The 19,444-nt window shown below is 35.9% G+C and overlaps 2 protein-coding genes across 3 annotated transcripts in view; one reads left to right on the top strand and one right to left on the bottom strand.

Annotated features, from left to right (window-relative positions):
• Positions 1-11,153, bottom strand: part of Dhx29 (DExH-box helicase 29) — a 44,731-nt gene extending 33,578 nt beyond the window's left edge. Inside the window, exons 1-3 of the mRNA XM_076857285.2 lie at positions 10,844-11,153; positions 2,185-2,258; positions 795-908 (exon numbers count right to left, since the gene is read on the bottom strand). Of these exons, the coding sequence (XP_076713400.2) occupies positions 795-908; positions 2,185-2,258; positions 10,844-11,024 (369 nt within the window). The 5' untranslated portion in view covers positions 11,025-11,153. The remainder of the gene's footprint in view (positions 1-794; positions 909-2,184; positions 2,259-10,843) is intronic.
• Positions 11,154-11,244: 91 nt separating this feature from the next.
• The window catches only part of Mtrex (Mtr4 exosome RNA helicase), a 97,215-nt gene continuing 89,015 nt past the window's right edge, over positions 11,245-19,444 (top strand). The window contains exons 1-2 of one of the 2 annotated variants that reach the window (XM_076857286.2): positions 11,245-11,615; positions 18,359-18,496. In XM_076857286.2, coding sequence (XP_076713401.1) covers positions 11,482-11,615; positions 18,359-18,496 — 272 coding nt within the window. In that variant the 5' untranslated portion in view covers positions 11,245-11,481. Of the gene's footprint in view, positions 11,616-18,358; positions 18,497-19,444 lie in introns of those variants that run through there. The other variant, XM_076857287.2, reaches the window with a different exon arrangement.

Here is a 19,444-nt window from a genome sequence, read left to right as displayed (position 1 = left end):
GGGAGAAAAATAGTTATTTCACTCCCTCTTATTTGAAAAGTTAAATGTGCTCACTGTAGTGAGAATTTGGGAACTACAGATATATTTTTAAATGATGGATTAGGAGATATTGCCCATTTTCTCACTGTTCAAAGATAATATTTGTAGTATAGTCATGTTTCCTTTCAGTCATTTTTCTAAAATTTGGAAAACAAATTTCAAATAACATTATAACATAAATCTCTTCCCCAAAATTACTAGAAACTGTTCAACAACACTTATCACAATATGCCTATTGGTAGATATAATGACATACTTTCGTAAATCTGAACACTGAGAATTTTTTATTAGCAGTGCTTCAACGGACATCTTTGTATATAAAGCAGCTTAACATTCTTTCTATAGCATGATCTTTAGATTGGGCAGAACTGGGTTTAAATATAGATTCTGCTTACATGTTACTTATTAATAATCTTGGGCTATAATCTGTCATTTTCTTAAGCCTCAATTCTTTCACTTGAAAAAATGGGATCAAAAACATTACTTTGTAAGATTATTCTATCAGAGAAATGTAAGCAAAGTACTAACAAATAAGGGCTTAACAATGTAATTTTGGGACTGTAACTTAGTTTTCATGTCACAATTTAAATGTGTGCACTTCTATCAGGTATAATTTCTTCTCCATTCCTGCAGCCAGAAATCATCTACATGAAATCTCAAAGGAAACTGAAAAGTCTTTTTTATCTCATATGTGGGCCTTTCTTAAAAATACCCTGGTAAAACTACTAAGGAACTTACAAAGGTCTGCAAAATACCTGTAACTTTTTAGCTGTAAGTCTTCCAGAAATCACTCCCTTGTCATTATTTTGCTTTTTATGTTCATTGATCACCCCAATAATTCTTTGCTCTAGTTTATTATTAATTACCACCTGTTGAGGTCAAAAAGGTCACATTAATTAGAAGCTAAATTATTAAAAGATTAGAAGCATATCAAACAACTTTTTATTAGCTAAAAGCAGATACAATAATAATTATTTTTTTAAGACTACCATTCATCTGACCACAATCCTATGTCATACTTCAGGAAAAATGGGATATGAAAAAAGCAATGAAATAAAATTCCCTATCCCACCCCCCAAAATTATCTTATAAAGCCTCTTGAGAAGACACTGTCCTTGGACTACCCTTGGGTTGCTATGATAAAGACAGATTACTAAATCCTACACAAAATACTGACTAAAGAAAACTTAGAAATGGAGCCCAGAAATCTGCCTTAATGTAAATCAGCCCAAGCACAAAGGCTGAAGGAATAAATGCTACCCTAAAAAAGGACATATCAAATTAAAGTAAAATCTTTTTCTATATAGTAATAATAGGCTATACAAATTCTTTTTCTTTTCTTTTCTTTTTTTTTGTTACCCAGGATTAAACCCATGGTTGCATAGGCACTGAACTACGTGCCAGCCCTTTTTAAATGTTTTTTTGAGACAGAGTTTTGCTAAGTCCTAAGTTACTGATTTTTCGATTCTCCTGCCTTAGCCTCCAGAGTCTTTTGGGATTACTGGCCTGTGTCACCATACCCAGCAGGTTACACAGTTCTTTTGGCTCCCAGAGTTCAATTCCCATTTTTTCCTACTAATAATTTATCTTTTGTTCTTTCCCTATTTTTAACCTAAGAAACACACAAGCATCTACTACAAAAAATACCTTTACTGTTTCTTAACTGAATGTGTACTAACAGCTAAGCATTCAGCCTAGCCAGGAAACAGACAAATAACCCAACATGGCAATGCTTTGCAAAGATATTTGCAGTGTTGTGAAGGGACTTTATGGGGGCCATACAGGTAACAAACGAAAAGGGGAAAGTGATGATATTCCAGGCAGAAAGCAAAGGCTTAAAGGCATAAAAATCATGTGGGATCTGGGGAAACAATGAATGTGCCACAAACTAAAGTTTTAAAGTGGAAAAGAGGCAGGAAAGGTATACTAAGTCAGATCTGAAAGGATTTTACGTATGCCATGCTTAGAAACTTGATACTTTTCTAGACCCTCTCAACATATGTGTATGATTTATTTCTAATTAGTAGAAATTAGTTCTTAGATTACTATGCATAAAAATTTTAAATAACCCATCATTTTCTTATACTTAAGGATTTTTTTTTTTTAAAGGGAACATTTCTTGAAATGACTTAAAAACTTACTCACTTTCAAAATAGATTTATCCAGATTTGCAGGACCACCAGAATCATTTGCAGAATTAAAACTATAAATTTTCGGACCTGTATGTAACAAATAGTTAAGGCAATTTAATGATTAATATCCATTATATTATTTTCCTGTAAATATTGTATGCTGAATTTCAGCTATCCCCTACTTTACCAAACTCAGCAATCTAGTAGTTAGTAATACCCCCTTCTAAATTTTCAAACCATTTTATCAATTAACATTCTTCTTGGTTAACCAGTTTCTCTTGAACTACAAATGCCTATATATCTTTCAGGTTAAATCCATCATTAACTTTGTATTTTTTAATCAGATGTTTTTCTTCCTGGCACTTAGCTAAGGCAACTTCTTGGAAAATATGAGACTGTTGGGAGAGAAGATGGTAATTCTGAAGACAAAACACTCTTCCTTGAAAGTAGGAGTGAAATGGAAGTAGACGTTTCCATCATCTTTTCTCCTTGAACTCAAGCCCAAAGTTGCTGAATTAATTCCCTATGGCTGCCATAACAAATCATAACAAACATGATGGCTGAATACAACAAAAATTCGTAGGGCAGAAGCAAAAAATCAAGGTATGAGCAAGACCATGCTCTTTCTTGCTTTATGCAAGATTCCTTCCTCTCCTCTTCCAAGTTCTGGTAGCCACAGGTGTTGCTTGGCTTGTGATAGTTTAATTCATCTCTGCCTAATTCTTTATATGGCCTTCCTATGTCTTCCCATGTCCTAATATTCCTCTTTTTTCTTGATATTAGTCATTGGATTTAGGGCCCACTCTAAATGTAGGATGATTTCATACTGAGATCCTTAACTAATTACATCTGAAAAGACTTTCCCAATAAGGTCACATTCTGAGATACCAGGTGGATATTACTTAATTCAACCCAACAGTTGCCAAGCCTGTTCCAGTCAAAAAAACACTGTATATTCTCAGTCCTCTAACAATGAATAACCCGGAAGGAATAAATACTATTTGCAAATTTTTGGTCATATGATCTCTTTATCCTCTTAAAAATTGAGATTCCAGATAGTTTTTATATGGGTTTTAATTTACTACATTATAAATTAACAGGGAAAACTCAAGTATTCATTAATTAAAAAATAATAAACCCACTGTTAATATAAATAATATATTTACTAATATATATCTATATTTAAAAAAATAGTTTCCATTTTTTGCAAACCCCCCGCCCCCTTATATTTGGTGCTAGGAATTGAATTTAGGGACTCATGCAACAAATCTAATTAATAGCTAGTATCTTTGTCAGCTTAGGCTGCCTAACAAAATACAACAGACTTCTGGGTGACTTATCTAACAGAAATTTATTTCTCACAGTTCTGGAGTCTAGGAAGACTAAGATTAAATTGCCAGGTAGGTAGACTTCTTTTCTTGGTATGCAAGTGGCCACTATTTTGCTATACACTGTGACTTTTCCTCTGTGCTTCCTTGGAGAGAGATTGAGCTCTGAGAAATCTCTTCTTATGAGGATACTAATTCGATTGAATCAAGACCCCATCCTTATGACCTCTTTTAATCCTAATCACCTCCTTAGCGATCTCCTCTCCAAATACAGACACACTAGGGGTTAGGGTTTCAATATATGAATTTTGGCAACAGTCAATAATATCGGTTTCTGCATTCAGTCTACCATAATAACACACTTCACGTATCCTCTGGAAAACTCCACTTGACACTCAGGAGAAAATGAGCAAAAGAAAAGACAAGTAACAATTTAAGAATAATACCAGAGGGGCTGGGGTTGTGGCTCAGTGGTAGAGTGCTTGTCTAGCATTCGTGAGCCACTGGGTTCAATGCCCTGCACCACATAAAAATAAAAAAATAAAATAAAGGTATTGTGTCCATCTACAACTAAAAAAATTAAAAAAAATAATACCAGAATCTTATAAAACCTAGCTACTTTTTTGGGGGTAGGGGGTACTGGGGATTGAACTCTGGGGCACTGAACCACATCTCCAGCCCTATTTTGTATTTTATTTAGAGATAGGGTCTCACTGAGTTGCTTAACACCTTGGTAAATTGCTGAGGCTGGTGTTGAATTTGCGATCCTCTTGCTTCAGCCTCCCAAGTCACTGGGATTACAGGCCTGTGAAACTGCGCCCGGCTACCTACTTACTTTTATAAACCCTAAAATAAGGAAAAATTTTTTTTCACTTTGAGACACTTAAACATCAAATTTAAGTGTTGCTTATTATGGTTTCAAAAATCGAAGTCTTTGGCTTATATTAAATTCTGTAAGATTTAATATAATTAGACATTTTAAAAGAAAAAAACTTTTTGAAGGTAACTATTGGAAAGTAACTACTGTTCTTTTACTTTTGGGCAGTTTGAACAAGGGATATTTGTGGTTTCCTGAATTTCTGCTGTGCTATACAGTCATATAAGAGGTATTGAAGGCTCCCTGGAATATTTTAAAAGATAATAAAAATTCTATAATAGTGTTAGTTTTCTTCTAGTCTTAGACTTTACCTTATTTCTAGTAGTTTCTCTTATAAATTCATGTCAATAGTCATAGAGTGCATTTTTGAAGAGTCTTAACTGTTATTGTAAGCTCAAGCACACACTTATCATCCACAGTTATAACCCTTCTTTGTGTGTATGTGTATGGTTCTGGGGATTCAACTCAGGGATCTCTACCACTGAGCTATAATCCCAGCTCTTAGACAGGGTCTTGCTACAGAAGCTTGCCTTAAACTTGTGATCAAATTCTCCTGCCTATATACCATTTTGTGGGGAGGTACTGGGGATTGAACTTAGGGGCACACAAACACTAAGCCATATCCCCAGCCCTATCTTGTATTTTATTTTAGAGACAGGGTCTCATTAAGTTGCTTAGTGCCTCGCCATTGCTGAGGCTGGTTTCAAACTCGTTATCCTCCCGTCTCAGCCTCCTAAGCCACTGGGCTTCTTTAACCAGCATGAATAGATTCCAAGATTTGGAATGCACAACTTTTGATGAAAATCCTCCATTTAAAATGTATCTATATTTCCTGACATAGTACAAAGTACAATAAGCAAAATCCAAAGTTTTATGATGCATTACTACAAATATAATACTTAATGAATACGTAATGAATCTTAGAGAAACTACTGAAAATGTTTAGCTTCTGTTTTACTGATTTCCGAGACTGCTTTAATTTTCTCTTTTGTGATTCTTTCTTCTTCTCTCCTGTCAGCTGCCAATTTTCAGAATGTCAACTTAACTAACACTTCCTACCCTCAGCTTTTACTCTGTTACACAGCAAAAAGTGAAGGTGCCAGAATAAATGAGATATTCAACCTTATTAAGTTAGTAACTCTAAGTTTAAATATAATTCTAAGTCAGTAGGCCATGGAATGAAGTTGGTTCTTACTCTTTTGCCAAGAAAAGTGCTTGACAGTTACTTTCCTTACTGCATATAGACATTTTCCAGTAAAATTTGGTTCTGTGTTGCAAGTAGTAAATGTTACAGGAAATCTAACTAGAAGAATGGTGGTATGTAGCATCTCCAAGATAAAAGTATTATGAGTTCCAAGTTTATAAATCTGAAAGGTCATGGAATAATACAACATTTATAACTGTCTTTTAAAATTTTATTATATTGAAGTTGAGGCAAAGAAACTGATTTTCTCAGTTTCTTTGGTCTGGACCCTTCCTAGGCCTCAGATGTCATTTAACACTTTCCTTCTCATCTCATTTAAACTTTACTATTTTCTGTCCTTCACATAATGTTTTATTTTGGTGATCTCACCCCCAAATATTTAAAATGACATATTTTATGAGTTTATTCATGACATCAGTCTCCCAGTATTACTTCCCTCTTAAGATTTTAATTCTTAAATAAATTCAGATTTTCAGAAACGCTTTTTGTTGGAAGAAAAAAATTATTGAGCCTCTTATTTTAGTCTCATTCATACCATGACAAAGCTGCTGAACTAATTATAAGTAGACTAAAGGCAGTGACGCTTCTAAGGCAAAAACACAGAAACATAAAGGACAAAGAGGACTCAGAAAGGGCAAAGTAGGGAAAGGTCTTACATCTCAAGGCTTTTTTAACTGTTCCCTCTGCCTAGAATGCTCTCCACCCATTTATTTGGGTAATAAAACTTAATACGCCTCCTTTGCTTAAATATCACCTTCTGTGTGATGCTTTCCCTGACCACCCTCTTAAAAATTGAATCTCTCCACACCTTCCTCTCTATTCCACCTAACCAGTTTTTTATGAAAACTCCACAACACTTACTGCATCCAATGTAGAAAAGATTTTATCTTCTGCCCCCAAAATGTCCCCACCATTTTTCCTCCTTGCCTTGCTATAATGTAAGTTCCTCAAGAGCAGTGATGTTTTATTCTTATGGTACCCCAGTGCGTAAAATTTTGCCTGGCATTTAGTAGCTCTTCAAAAACTTTTTTGATGAACTGAGAAAACAAAAGGGTAAGAATACCCAAAATTGTGCCAAAAGCCCATTTGGTGGCACCAATGGTTTTATACCTTTAGAGTACAGCACAATTTTGATATACTCTGCTATGTACAATCCTTCAAAGTATTTAGAAAGATACAAAGAAATGGAACAACTCTGTGTGAGGAAATAAAAAGAACTGAGTGCCTTACCACTTTCTCTCTCCAAAGTAGGCCTATTATCTGAAAAGATTCAAAAAGAAAACAAACAAAAAATTCTGTACAAATTTAGTAGATAACCTCTTGTCTTTTTTTCCTTTCTTGATTTCTTGGCTTTGATAATTTCTTTGAATTTTTCTTTATCACCTATCCATGGATTCTTTTGAGTGACAATCTGCATAACATTAGGGATGAAGATATTAATACATATCAAATATATTCCATAATTTTGTAGGATATATAAAATATGTAATCCCTCATATACCATAAGGCAAGACCTAACTGTCAAAAAGCATGATATAAACAACCATAAGACAATAGTTAAGGATATCAGGATGAATTAAAAAAGGAGTTGATACCTAATATGGTATTATAGAGTTTTGATAGATGTTCTACAGACAGATGGCATTCCACAAAGAGAAAATGGCAGAAAACCAATAGCTTCATTTAGAGCAATAAGAATGCACCAGATGTCAACATACTTTATATACAACCAGAAACATGAAAAATTGTGCTGTACACATGTAGTAAGAATTGTAATGCATTCTGCTGTCATTTATTTATTTATTTTTAAAAATCAATTAAAAAAAAAAGTATACAACGGTAAGTATTAGAGAGGATGTGGGGGAAAAGACTCACTCATATATTGCTGATGGGACTGCAAACTGGTGTGCCCAATATGAAAAGCAGTATGGAAATTCCTTGGAAAGCTGGGAATGGAACCACCATTTGACCCAGTTATCCCACTACTCCGTCTATATCCAAAGGACTTAAAAACAGCATACCACAGGGACACAGCCACATCAATGTTTATAGCAGTAAAATTCACAAGAGATAAACTGTGGAACCAATCTAGATGCCCTTCAGTCAATGAATGGATGTAGTATATATACACAGCGGAATATTACTCAGCAATAAAAGAGAATAAAATCATGGCATTTGCAAGTAAATGGATGGAGTTGGAGAATGTAATGCTAAGTGAAGTTAGCCAACTCCAAAAAACCATATACCAAATGTTTTCTCTGATATAAAGAAGCTGATTCATAGCGGGGTTGGGAGCGGGAGCATGGAAGGATTAGAAACTCTAGATAGGGCAAAGAGGTGGGAGGGTAAAGGAGGGGCATGGAGGTAATAAAGATAGTGGAATGAGATGGATATAATTACCCTAAGTATATGTATGAAGACACAAATGGTGTGAATATACTCTGTATACAACCAGAGATATGAAAAACTATGCTCTGTATGTGTAATATGAATTGTAATATATTCTGCTGTCATATATAATTAAAATAAAAAATAAATTAAAAAAACAAAACAAAACAGAATGTACCAGATTTATTACAGCTAAAAATACAAAGACTGGAAAGAGGATCATCAACTGTGGGAGACCAACCTTACACGTGACTAAGTCACACTCCCCGGCTGGGTGCTGAGGCCCTCAGTCACAGAAATGTGGCAGAGCTTTCCCCACCTTTCTTGGGTCCGAGGGTGGGAGTCTTGTCCATGGGTGTGTCTTGCGACAGCCCCATGGGTGAAGCTATGCTCACCTGTTCCTTTGTAATATAACCCCTTGCCCTGTTTAGGATAGAATCTTCCATGGAAGCGCCTTGTGTGTGTCCCCTTCTCTTACTGTACCCTTGGGTGTGGCCTACCCAGGTGTCAGTCAACCTGCTGACAGGGGACATCATGAAGATAGACTCAACCCCCTGAAACCTGACCCTTTGCCTCATTTGAATAGCTTTTCCTCAATAAAGGGGGTCAGCCCCAGCTCTAGCTCTTTCTGCAGATCCTTAAGGTCAGGAGCTGTCATAGAGACCCCAAACAAAAAGGTATTTGTGTCTCTTGTGTGGTTATTTCGTGCAGCCCAGTTAGCCCAGTTTATCTGGAGTGACCCCTGGGCCTTTTAGTTGAGAGAACAGAAAACGGGCAATCAATATTAGATAAATAACTTGGATTTTCCTGCAAAGTCAGTGAGGAAGCCATGGAAGAGAATGGTAACTATAAAGATCAAAGCAACATTTTTGGAAGATCAATCTGATGCTGATATACTGGAGTCTAGAGGAGAAAAACAGAACAAAGTTGGGTAGACCCATTAAGCGACTCTGTTGGTACTCCAGGAATTCGTGAATATTTAGACTAGAGTGTAACAGCACATGAAAAATGACAGAGTATACAGGAACAGATATGCAAGTGAAGACTTCACAGAGCCTGGCCATAGACTGAATGCAAAGGATAACAGAGAGCATCAAAAGTAACTTTTGGGGTTGGGGTTGTGGCTAAGTGGTAGAGTGCTTGAGTAGCATGCATGAGGCACTGGGTTCGATCCCCAGCACCACATAAAAAAACTAAAAGAAATAAACAAAATTAAAATACTGTGTCCATCTACAAATAAAAATATTTTTTAAAGTTACTTTTGATCTTGGATAAACACTTATGTGGAAAAAGAGAAATAAGGAAGTAGAAAAAAAGTTAATTTGTGGAGAAAAGAGCAGTTTAGTATTAGCCATGTTAAATTTGAGATGCTTGCAAAAAAATAGGTCCAAGTTAATGCTGAAATGGCTGATTTGTGCTTGAAAGCAAGGCTGGTGTATGTTGGAAAATTACCTATAAAGAAAAGACAGAAGTAATGGAAATAGGTGAACTCTCCTAAGAGAGTTGGAGGAGGGATCTATATTATAAAGGATAGACACCTTGGGAAAGGTTCACATTTTGGAGGAGAGTGGAGGAAATAGGAGTCAAAGAATACAACAAATGACTATCAGAAAGTTAAAAGAATTCAAAGAAACTTCAGTAAAAGACAAAGGGAAAACCAAGATGTGGATCCAGAGAGTAAAATTACCACAAATTATAGGAGAAATTCTACATGTTGGTAATGACGAGCATAACAACTCTATAGTTAAAAGATAACAAACTGCAGGGTAAAGAAATCTTACCCACCTTTTAGCTGAAGGTTTGGTATCTGCCCGTTTCTCTAGTCTCATCTCCTTTCCTCTTTAGCAATGCTCATATTCTATGAATTCCTCAAGAACTCGTTCTTGACTCCAAATCTTTGCATGTTGTTCATTACTATTTGCTTGGATTACTATTTCTGTCATCCCTTATCAAGTTAACTTCTCATCTTTTTGATCTTTCAGCTTGTCACCTTTTCTGAGATCATTCACAATTCCTGCTCCTCACCATAAGAATTAGATTATCTTATTAAACTTTCCCCACACTTTGCAGCACTTACCAATTATAAAGCAATTATGCCTATCTGTGTGATTAGTTAATGCCTATCTCTGACATTAGGCTGACTGGCAAGCTGCAGGAGAGGCAATGTTTCCATTTCGCTCCTTTCATTCCCCCCCCCCCCCATTCCAGATGCCTAAGTATTTGTGTGTATGCACGTATACACACATGCTTAGCTAGCAGAAGGAAACAGTGTATTAATTTCATCTTTTGAAATCCGCCTTAATAGTGGCCTGCAGATATGCAGCAGGAGTTGGACATCTCCAAGGTGAGTTTTCAAACCAATGTACAGAGTAAGCAAAAAATGCAAGGATGCGGAATAAGAGTGAAGATAATTTTGCAATAGGTTACACTAATGTTCAGTGTGTAAGTACTGTAATTCCTATTAAGTACTGATTTTTCCAAAGCATAGAGGGTACTACATCATTACTAAACATGATAAAAATCAGGCAAGAAAATGGGGCAGGCACGAGGAGGTAGAACTCCACTACTACCTGTCTCTGCCTCAGCCTAGCCAGCTGGGTTGATGGTTCAGAATGGATCCCTATTGAAACAGCAAGAAATGCAATTACTTTGTTCTTGGAAGAAAAGGTGCGTTAGAAGGGAAAGGTCAGGCTGCAACAGTGCTACTGCAGGAATTCTGGAGGCTCAGAGAGCTTAGATTTATCTGAAAGGCGGCCAGGAGTTAACAGCTCCGGGTGTGGGAGATATAAATTTTTAGCATGATGGTCCGCCCGGGTTCGAAGGTTCTTTCCTGGGGATAAGGAGTAGAAAGTTCTGGGTGGAGAGTTCCTCGTACCTTGCTTGACTCGGGGCTCCCGGGTGACGGCAGCGGCGGCAGGGGGCGGCCTGGCCCCTGGCTTCTTGCTTTGGGTTTCCCCGTCAGCTCCGGCCTCTGCAGATTTGGCTCTGGAAGCAGACACCGCGGCTCGGACCGCCGCAGCTCCCGGCGCCTTGTGTTTCTTGTTCTTACCGCCCATATTGTTGCAGTTTTAGCAGAAGATTCTTCCAGGTCTCGGTCTGGCCTCCACCACAGCAGAACCCACGAGAGTTCTTCACATTACCCGGCTCCCGCGCCGCCACCCAGCGTTCTCCATCCGGGCTTCTCAGACCAGGGCGACTGCTTCACTCAGTTGGTCAGATTCACCAGGCTCCGCCTCTTTGCCCCCCCACCCCGCTTCGGGAACCTGCCGCATGCCCGCTACCGAGTGCTGCGGTACGCGATCTCTTTAAAACCACTGAACTGTCTATCCACTAGTAATCCAAAAGGAAAGGAAAGATCAAAACAAAAAAATAAAAACAGAGAAATTCCTTCGGTCGTGCGACTCTATTACTTTTGTCTCCTACCGGCCACGGTTGAGCCTCCGCCTGGGGTCACTGTCGTGGCGGTCGCGGGGCCTCGTGGGTAAAAGGAAGATTCGGTCTGAGCTCGGAAAGATGGCGGATGCGTTTGGGGATGAGCTGTTCAGCGTGTTCGAAGATGACTCCACCACTGCGGCCGCAACCAAAAAAGACAAAGAAAAGGAGAAGGGAAAATGGAAGGGCTTGCCAGGGTCTGCAGAAAAGGCCGGGTAAGGAAGACGTCCAAGATGTTTTTTGTTTTTTTGTTTTTCTCTTGGTACCGAGGGCAGAAAACACGATTCTTGGGAAAAGCACAAAATGTGTGTACTGTGAGTGAAGTCGGAAAGTGAAGGGGTTCTGGAAGAAGAGAGGGAGGATAATACTGATTGGGGGAAACCCGGTCTTGGCTTTCCCCCATATCGCCAGGCAGCCTAAGCCGCTGCCACAGCTCTTTCCTTTGGCCCACGGTACTGACTCCCATCTGCGCCGCCGGGCCGTGAGATTTCCCTTAGGTTCTGGGTAAATGCCCAGCTCCTTGCACGTAATCTTTTATAAACGAAATTGATGACTAGGTGAGGGTCAAAGAAGCTTAGAACATCCCCTGTGATGTTCAGGGGAGGTTAGATAACGTGGGGGTTAAAGGACAAATAGAAACAAGGGAAAGATTCTAATCTCCACGCTATAGATTTCTCGCCCGTAAAATGGAAATTTGATAATGTCTACCACTTAGGCTGTCATGAAGATTAAATGAGACAATATGTGTTAGTCTCCTAACAAGAGTTTAGTACATAATAAAACCAAATAAATGCAAGCTATGAGGAGTTTATTTAGAAAATATTTAAAATTACTAGACCCTGAACGTGTAGAGTAATGCATATAACGACCATAAAGTGTTTATAGCAGAACAACGGAATTCTGTTATTTGAATTATGGAAAATAAGGTGGTTCGTTACTAATTAACAATATTTATTCTTGTTGTTGCTTGGAAAATACCAAATAGGTGAATGAGTTAGGCATGATTTCATTCTTGAGGAATTTTCTAAGGAGGCAGAACACATTTTAAAGAGTTGTAACTTTGCATTAGTCAGCAATGGACATAAAATGAACGGTATGTACAGTTAAGCGCTATATAAGTTTGAGATATCTGTGATGTTCAGGGGAGCTTAGATAACAGGATATTCTGGATTGAGGAAATAGTAAATTAAATTAGTGTTTCCTAACTTGGGGATGGGATAAGTAAAAGTATAGTTCAGGAAAATTACTTGGTTAGTGATTGGCAAAGTATATTTTAAGAGTGTAGACACTGAAGGCATGAAAGTAGGTTGGAAAGTATTTTCATTTGTCTAGTTTTGAGATGAAAAGAACCTCAGGAAGTAGGAGCAGGAAGGAAAAGATATGAACTTTTTGTCAAGGACAAAATTAAGGAGAACAACAGAAGGGGGGGTCAGAAGAGACAGGTTTTTAAAATGTGTATGTCAGGGAGAAGAAAATAGGTAAATTTAGAAGTTTTGAGACAAAGTGAAGCAATGGTAGTACATCCGTATGGAAATGTACATTGGGTAATTTTAATGAGGGTTGTAAGAGAGACAGACCTGTAGTACTGGCAGTCTCTTATCTCAATAATGTTATTTGAATTGGTGCTGGTTGAGGTGGAGATCCCTATGGGAGAGTATAATGACACAGCAGAGAATTTCAAGAGAAACACTTAAGACCAAAGAGAGATTAGAGGGATAGCAGAAAAACCCGGAGTGTGAAAAATAGTTTTCACCTCTCATTGAGTTGAAGGAAGTGGAAAAGTTTGGGGGAGCTTAAGTATTTTTCAATAGTTACTTGTTTAAGTGAGCAACTACAGTATTACAAAAATAATATATGTATGATTTCCAACTTTATACTTTACTTCACAGATATAATTATTCTAGTTTGCAGTGCAGTAGGGATAAGTTTAGTAATCTGAAATATAGAAGAAAGTTAATTTATATTTTTAATTTTATTAGGAAATATGTGAACATTAGAGAAAGGAAATATATAAGAAAATACAGAGCATTAGTAACTTCAGGTACTTTTTTTCTTTTTTTTTTTACTACCAGGACTTTAAGTTAGGCTTTCTCATCTAGGCATTTTAGGAAAGAATCTAGTTTGTCTGGGATCATAATCATTGTGTATAATGTGAAATTCTATCTGGTCTCTAAAGCAGTAAGGCATATTCTGAAACTGTAGTGAAAATTTGAAGATCCCAGGTTCAAAGACAGCCTCAGCAAAAGTGAGATGGTAAGCAGCTTAGTGAGACCCTGTCTCTAAATAAAATACAAAATGGGGCTGGGAATGTGGCTCAATGGTTGAGTGCCCCTGAGTTTAATCCCCAGTATTCCCTCCCAAAATAATAATTGTCCTTATGTATTTAATACTTTAGGCCAAATGCTTTTAAAACGAGGAGATTGTCAAACTATATGTATGTATGTGTATATATATATATATATGTATATATATATATATATGTATATATACATATGTTATGTAAAAGGAATGTCATGTACCTACAATTTTGTTTCAGCAATATCAAGTAATGGTAAATCTATTTCCACCCATACTAGGAGATTATCAAACTATATACATATACTTATGTTACATAAAAAGAACATCATGTACCTATACCTTTGTTTCAGCAATATCAAGTAATGGTAAATCTATTTTCATGCATACCCTCTTTTAAATCAAATACTACCTATCATGTTATTTCTCTCTCTTTCAGTATTCATTTCATCCCACCCCCTCTAAACAAAAACAAAACTAATAGTAATTCTTTGATAGCGTCTACTCAGTCCATAGTGAGATTTCTTTTATTGTCTTTAAGGGGTTTTTTTGGTAGGCAGTTTGTTTGAATCAGGAACCAGACAAAGCCGGTACACTGTTTTAGTTGTTACTCCTTAAGTCTTTTCTCCATCAATCTCCCTCTTGTTTCTTTATGTCATACATTTCTTTTTTCTTTAAGAAAGAGACAGACTGAGAGAGAGGGAGAGAGAGAGTTTTTAAAAAAATTTTTTTTTAGTTTTCTGCGGACACAACATCTTTATTTGTATGTGGTGCTGAGGATGGAACCCAGCGACATATGCGTGCTACTGCTTGAGCCACATCCCCAGCCCCTGTCATACATTTCTTTTAGGAAGGATGAGTAAGAGAAGAAACCAGGCCACTTGTTCTGGAGAGTTTCCCACATTCTAGATTGCTTTATTAGACAGTCATTTAACTTGTTTCTCCTTCCTAAGTACTACTTTAGTTTTAACTTATATCTAGTTCCACCATTGTCCAATAGTCACTATTCACATGAAGCATTTAAAATATGGCTTGTCAGAACTGAGATGTACAAAAAGTATAACATTAGATTTTGAAGACTTAATATGAAAATAGAAGGTAAAATACCCCATTAATTTTTTAAACATTTTATTAGTTATTGATGGACTTTTATTTATTTGTTTTTTATATGTAGTGCTGAGAATCGAACCCAGTGCCTCACATGCCAGGCAAGCACTCTACCGCTGAGCTACAACCCCAGTCCCCATTAATTTTTATCTTGGTTATAATTAACATATTTTGCATAAAGTGGGTTAAGTAAAACAAATTAAAATTTATATTACCTGTTGTTTTAAATCTGTTAAAATGATTACAAAATTTTGAATTTATACATAGCTTACATTATATATATGCAAATTCATTTGGCAGTGGTAATCTGGAGACTTGATTAGATTCAGGTTCTTTTGTTTTAGATAAGAATAATTTATAGTGGCATGATGTATGTCTGTTGCCCTACATCATAAAATGCAGATTATCTGTTCCATTCCATTAATCAGTAGGTTATAATGTTAACTAAGATCCCTCATCAGCCTTTCACATAGTTGCTTTAGCATCTGCTAATGGTTGCCTAAACCCATTATTTCATTAGTAGTTGCAAAGTAGAGATTTTTCTATTTTTATCATTTCTTTTTGCTTGAGTTACCTGTAATCTCTCTTAAAAAAAATTCCCATATTAGCTCTTTATCTTGAATCATAATTTGTAAAGAAAAGGCAGAATTAATGCTTGATTCTTTTCAGTTTTTAGAGAAATGAATTCCTTGAGAACATCCTTTCTTTTGTGTGGTTGCCCACCTGCCTGCCTTTCTTCCTTCTACCTGCCTTCCTCCCTTCCTTATATACTTGAAGTACACTAAACCATTACCACAATCAAGATTGAAATATTTCCATTACCTCCTGAAGTTTCTTGATTTTCCATTGAAATGCATACCCTTTCCTGCAGGCAACCACACAGATCTGTTCCTATAGAACAGCTTGCATTTTCTAGAATTTTACTTGAATTGAATATTATTTAATCTGTTCTGTGGGCATATCATATTTATCTGTTAATGGACATTCATTCAAGTTGTTTTTATTATTATTTCTGATACATAGATGTCCAATCACAGATCAGTGAGAACCCTGCATGTTGGTTCTTACATCAAAAACTCCATCAGTTTTAATTACTTGTGCTTTTTCTTTTTCTTTTTTTTTTTTGGTGGGGGGGCGAATACCAGGGGCACTTAACCACTGAGCCACATTATATTCTTAGATAACCTTTTTAATTTTTATACAGGGTTTTGCTTAGTTGCTTAGGCCTTCACTAAGTTGCTGAGGCTGGCTTTGAACTTGTGAACCTCCTGCCTCAGCTTCCCAAATTGCTGGGATTAAAGGGTGCTTTCTGCAAAAGATTGTCTGAATTGCCTAAACATTTTCTGCCCCAGACTGGGATTGAGATAGGGATTTAGGATATAGAGAGAGAAATACTGAATCTTAAAGGAAAACACCCATAGGCCACTGAGATGTAGAAAGCATAGGTATAAATTTCTAGGAACAAGCTGCTGACCCCTGCCCTTGTAAAATGAGGGAAGTAGACAAGTGCAGGGGACATTGGTACAAAATTGTGCAGCTCCACCCTGGATCCACCTCCGAGTCAGGCCCCTGATACAGCTCTTCTATAAATATTGTACATCCAGCCCAAGTCAAAGCTGCTTCTCACTCTGGAGATGACCTTCATTTTCCCTTGAATGTGTATCAGCCTTCCTAAATAGAGTATGATGAACTTAGATTTTTATTTATCCAATATATGAGAAATTATATTTCAATTACTGTTAATTTATAATTTTCTTAATATGAATAAAGCAAAGCATCACTTCTTATGTTCAGAAGCTATTTGATTTCCTTTTTTTGTGAGTTGGTCATTTTTTTTTCATATTTTAGAAAATATGGATAGTTAGTCTTTTTCTTCTTAATTGTAGAAGCCCTTTTATATTATGGATATTGTTTCTCCAATCTAAATTACATGTATTTTCCCCTTTTTTGACATTTAAAAATATTTTAATGAGCTACATGCCCAGCCCTGGTTTTACATTTTGCATGTGTATCTCACCATTTTAGTTCAGTGCCTTTTATGGTGTTGAACAGGTTGCCCAGGTATTCTAAAACAATTCCTTTACAAGTATTGTAGGTATTTACAAATGAACAAAAATAATACATGCATTCTATTATGACATATAGCCAAACTTAACACATTAGGAATTAATGTTAATTTGCTTTTGTATAGTTCTCCAAATAAAACTTTCTTGAGTGCTGGAATTATAAGCATGTACCACCGTGACTGGCCACCATTCTGTTTTAAGCCTAGTCAAAAAGTAGGCGTTTCTCTTTGGCATGTGTTATTCTCCAGGCATGATAACAACAATTGGTTGTACTAAACAATCAGTGCTCAATTTTTATTACAGATATATCTAAATGTCATTCAGATAGTGTAAGTACTTTTAAAAATGTCTTTTGTTTGTTTTTAGTACCAGGGATTGAACTTGGGGAGCTTAACCACTGAGCCACATCCTCAGCCCTTCTTTTTATATTTCATTTAGAGACAGGATCTCGCTGAGTTGCTTAGGGCCTCACTAAGTTTTTGAGGCTGGCAGAATGTCTTATTTTTTATATAATTCTAGACTTTACAGAAAAGCCGTAAGAATGGTATTAAAATCGTTATACATTTCACCTAAATATCCCAAATATTAATATTTTTACCACATTTGCTTTCTCCCCACACATATATGTATGTATGTATATGTGTGTATATATATATGTTTGTATGTTTATACTTTTCTTTGAACTATTTTGAATAAGAAACTATTTAGATTAAGATGCAGACATGTTGCTTATTTACCTCTAAATTCTTGGGTACTTCAGTGTTATCTGAAAATAAGAGCATTCTTTTATATAACTACAGTACAGATTGCAGTGATCAGAATTAGGAAATTAACATTGACATAGTATTATAATCTACAGATTTATTCAGATTTTGACAATTACTTTAATGTCCTTTATAAGAAAGGGATTCTCTGTTGGAGTACATAATTTGGTAGTCATGTCTTTTTAGTTTCATGTAGCCTGGACCAATTGTTTGACTTTCATGAGCTTGCAGTCTTTGAAAGACTACAGGCTGATTTTTTTTTTTCCAAAATTTTTTTTAGTTGTCTGTGGACTTTAATTTATTTATATGCTGAGAATTGAATCTAGTGCCTCACACATGCTAGGCAAGCGCTCTACCACTGAGCTACAACCCCAGCCCAGATTACAGGCTAGTTCTTTGGTAGATTGTAACTCAATTTGGGTTTATAGTCTGATTGGTTATAATTCTTTTTGGTCAAATTTATTGTTTGATAAATTTTTTAAAAAAACTTATGTGACCATTTCTTTTACTCTGAGTTTAAAAAAGTACTTTAAAATAAACCTAAGAAAATATGAAATAAAAAAGGAATAGTGTTCAATTTTACTAGTTATAGAGTATTCTGAGCTTTGATTTGCACCATTCGTCTGTTTAAGTAATGATGTTTTTCTTCTTAACGGTGTTTACAATACATGGAGCAGTAGTTTTTAGTATTCCCCTTAAAGTAAGAACTGATATATTTCCATTCAGGAAACGTTTTGATGCCAAATTGCAATCAGAGTCAACTAATAGTGGAAAAAATAAGAGAGATGCGGATTTTGAAGGCACGGATGAAACCATTTTTGGAAAGAAGCCCAGGATAGAAGAGTCAGTAACTGAAGACTTAAGGTAATATATTCACAATAGTAAATGTTAGTAACTCTTAATTTGGTATGCAGTTTTTAAAATTGTTTATATATTGTTTTTTTAAATATTATTTTAGTTGTAGATTGATACAGTATATTTATTTTTATTTATTTATTTTTATGTGGTGCTGAGAATCAAACCCAGGGCCTCACACATGCCCATATATGTTGGCCAAATATATTATATTTTATAGTATACTTTTTGCTGAGTTAGGAAAATGAACATGATATTCTTTATATACTATGCAAACATGTAAATATAGCACATTTATGTAAGTTTGGAGAATTGGAAGACAATATAGAAATGATTTATATTTTGATACTTTAGAGCCAATTTTGGGAGAAGAATCTTGAAACCTGATTTTTTTTTTAAGGATAAGTTATGTTTCCTTTATTTTTGTCTCAAGATGATCACTGAAGAGTAAAATAGGAGAGAAGAATAAAACTGAAGAGTAAAATAGGAGAGAAGAATAAAACTGACCCAGTGGAAGGAATAAGTGGGAAGGACCATTAGAAGAAATTAGATATTTATTGTCGCATGTAGCAGTAGAGTGGTTATGAATCCTAAGACTCTTGTCAGTGAACAAGACCCATGGGTATATATGGCTGAATATTCCTTGGTATTTGAATTTCTCAGATTTTGAAAGCTGTTAACTTTCTACAATGATACCAGTGTTTTTGGTTGACCTAATTTTAGTTGTGGTGATGATCTTTGCAATTTTTTTTCTTTATGTATTATATTCTAGTTAGGCACTACCATGAAGATCTTATTCTTTCTGAGATTTTTTTGGACCAGTGAACTAGTAAAATTATCTGCTACAAATGATGGTAGATGTTTCACTTAAATATTTAATATGTACCATTTACCCAAGCTAGTGCATAATATTACCCAAAATTAGTGTGTAATATTGGTAGTTTAAAAATCTTCGTT

This window comes from Callospermophilus lateralis, chromosome 5 (assembly GCF_048772815.1).
Source record: "Callospermophilus lateralis isolate mCalLat2 chromosome 5, mCalLat2.hap1, whole genome shotgun sequence".
Taxonomy (NCBI): Eukaryota; Metazoa; Chordata; class Mammalia; order Rodentia; family Sciuridae; genus Callospermophilus; species Callospermophilus lateralis.
The sequence above is the reverse complement of the archived record's forward strand: the minus strand, read 5'-3'. Positions and strand labels throughout refer to the sequence as shown.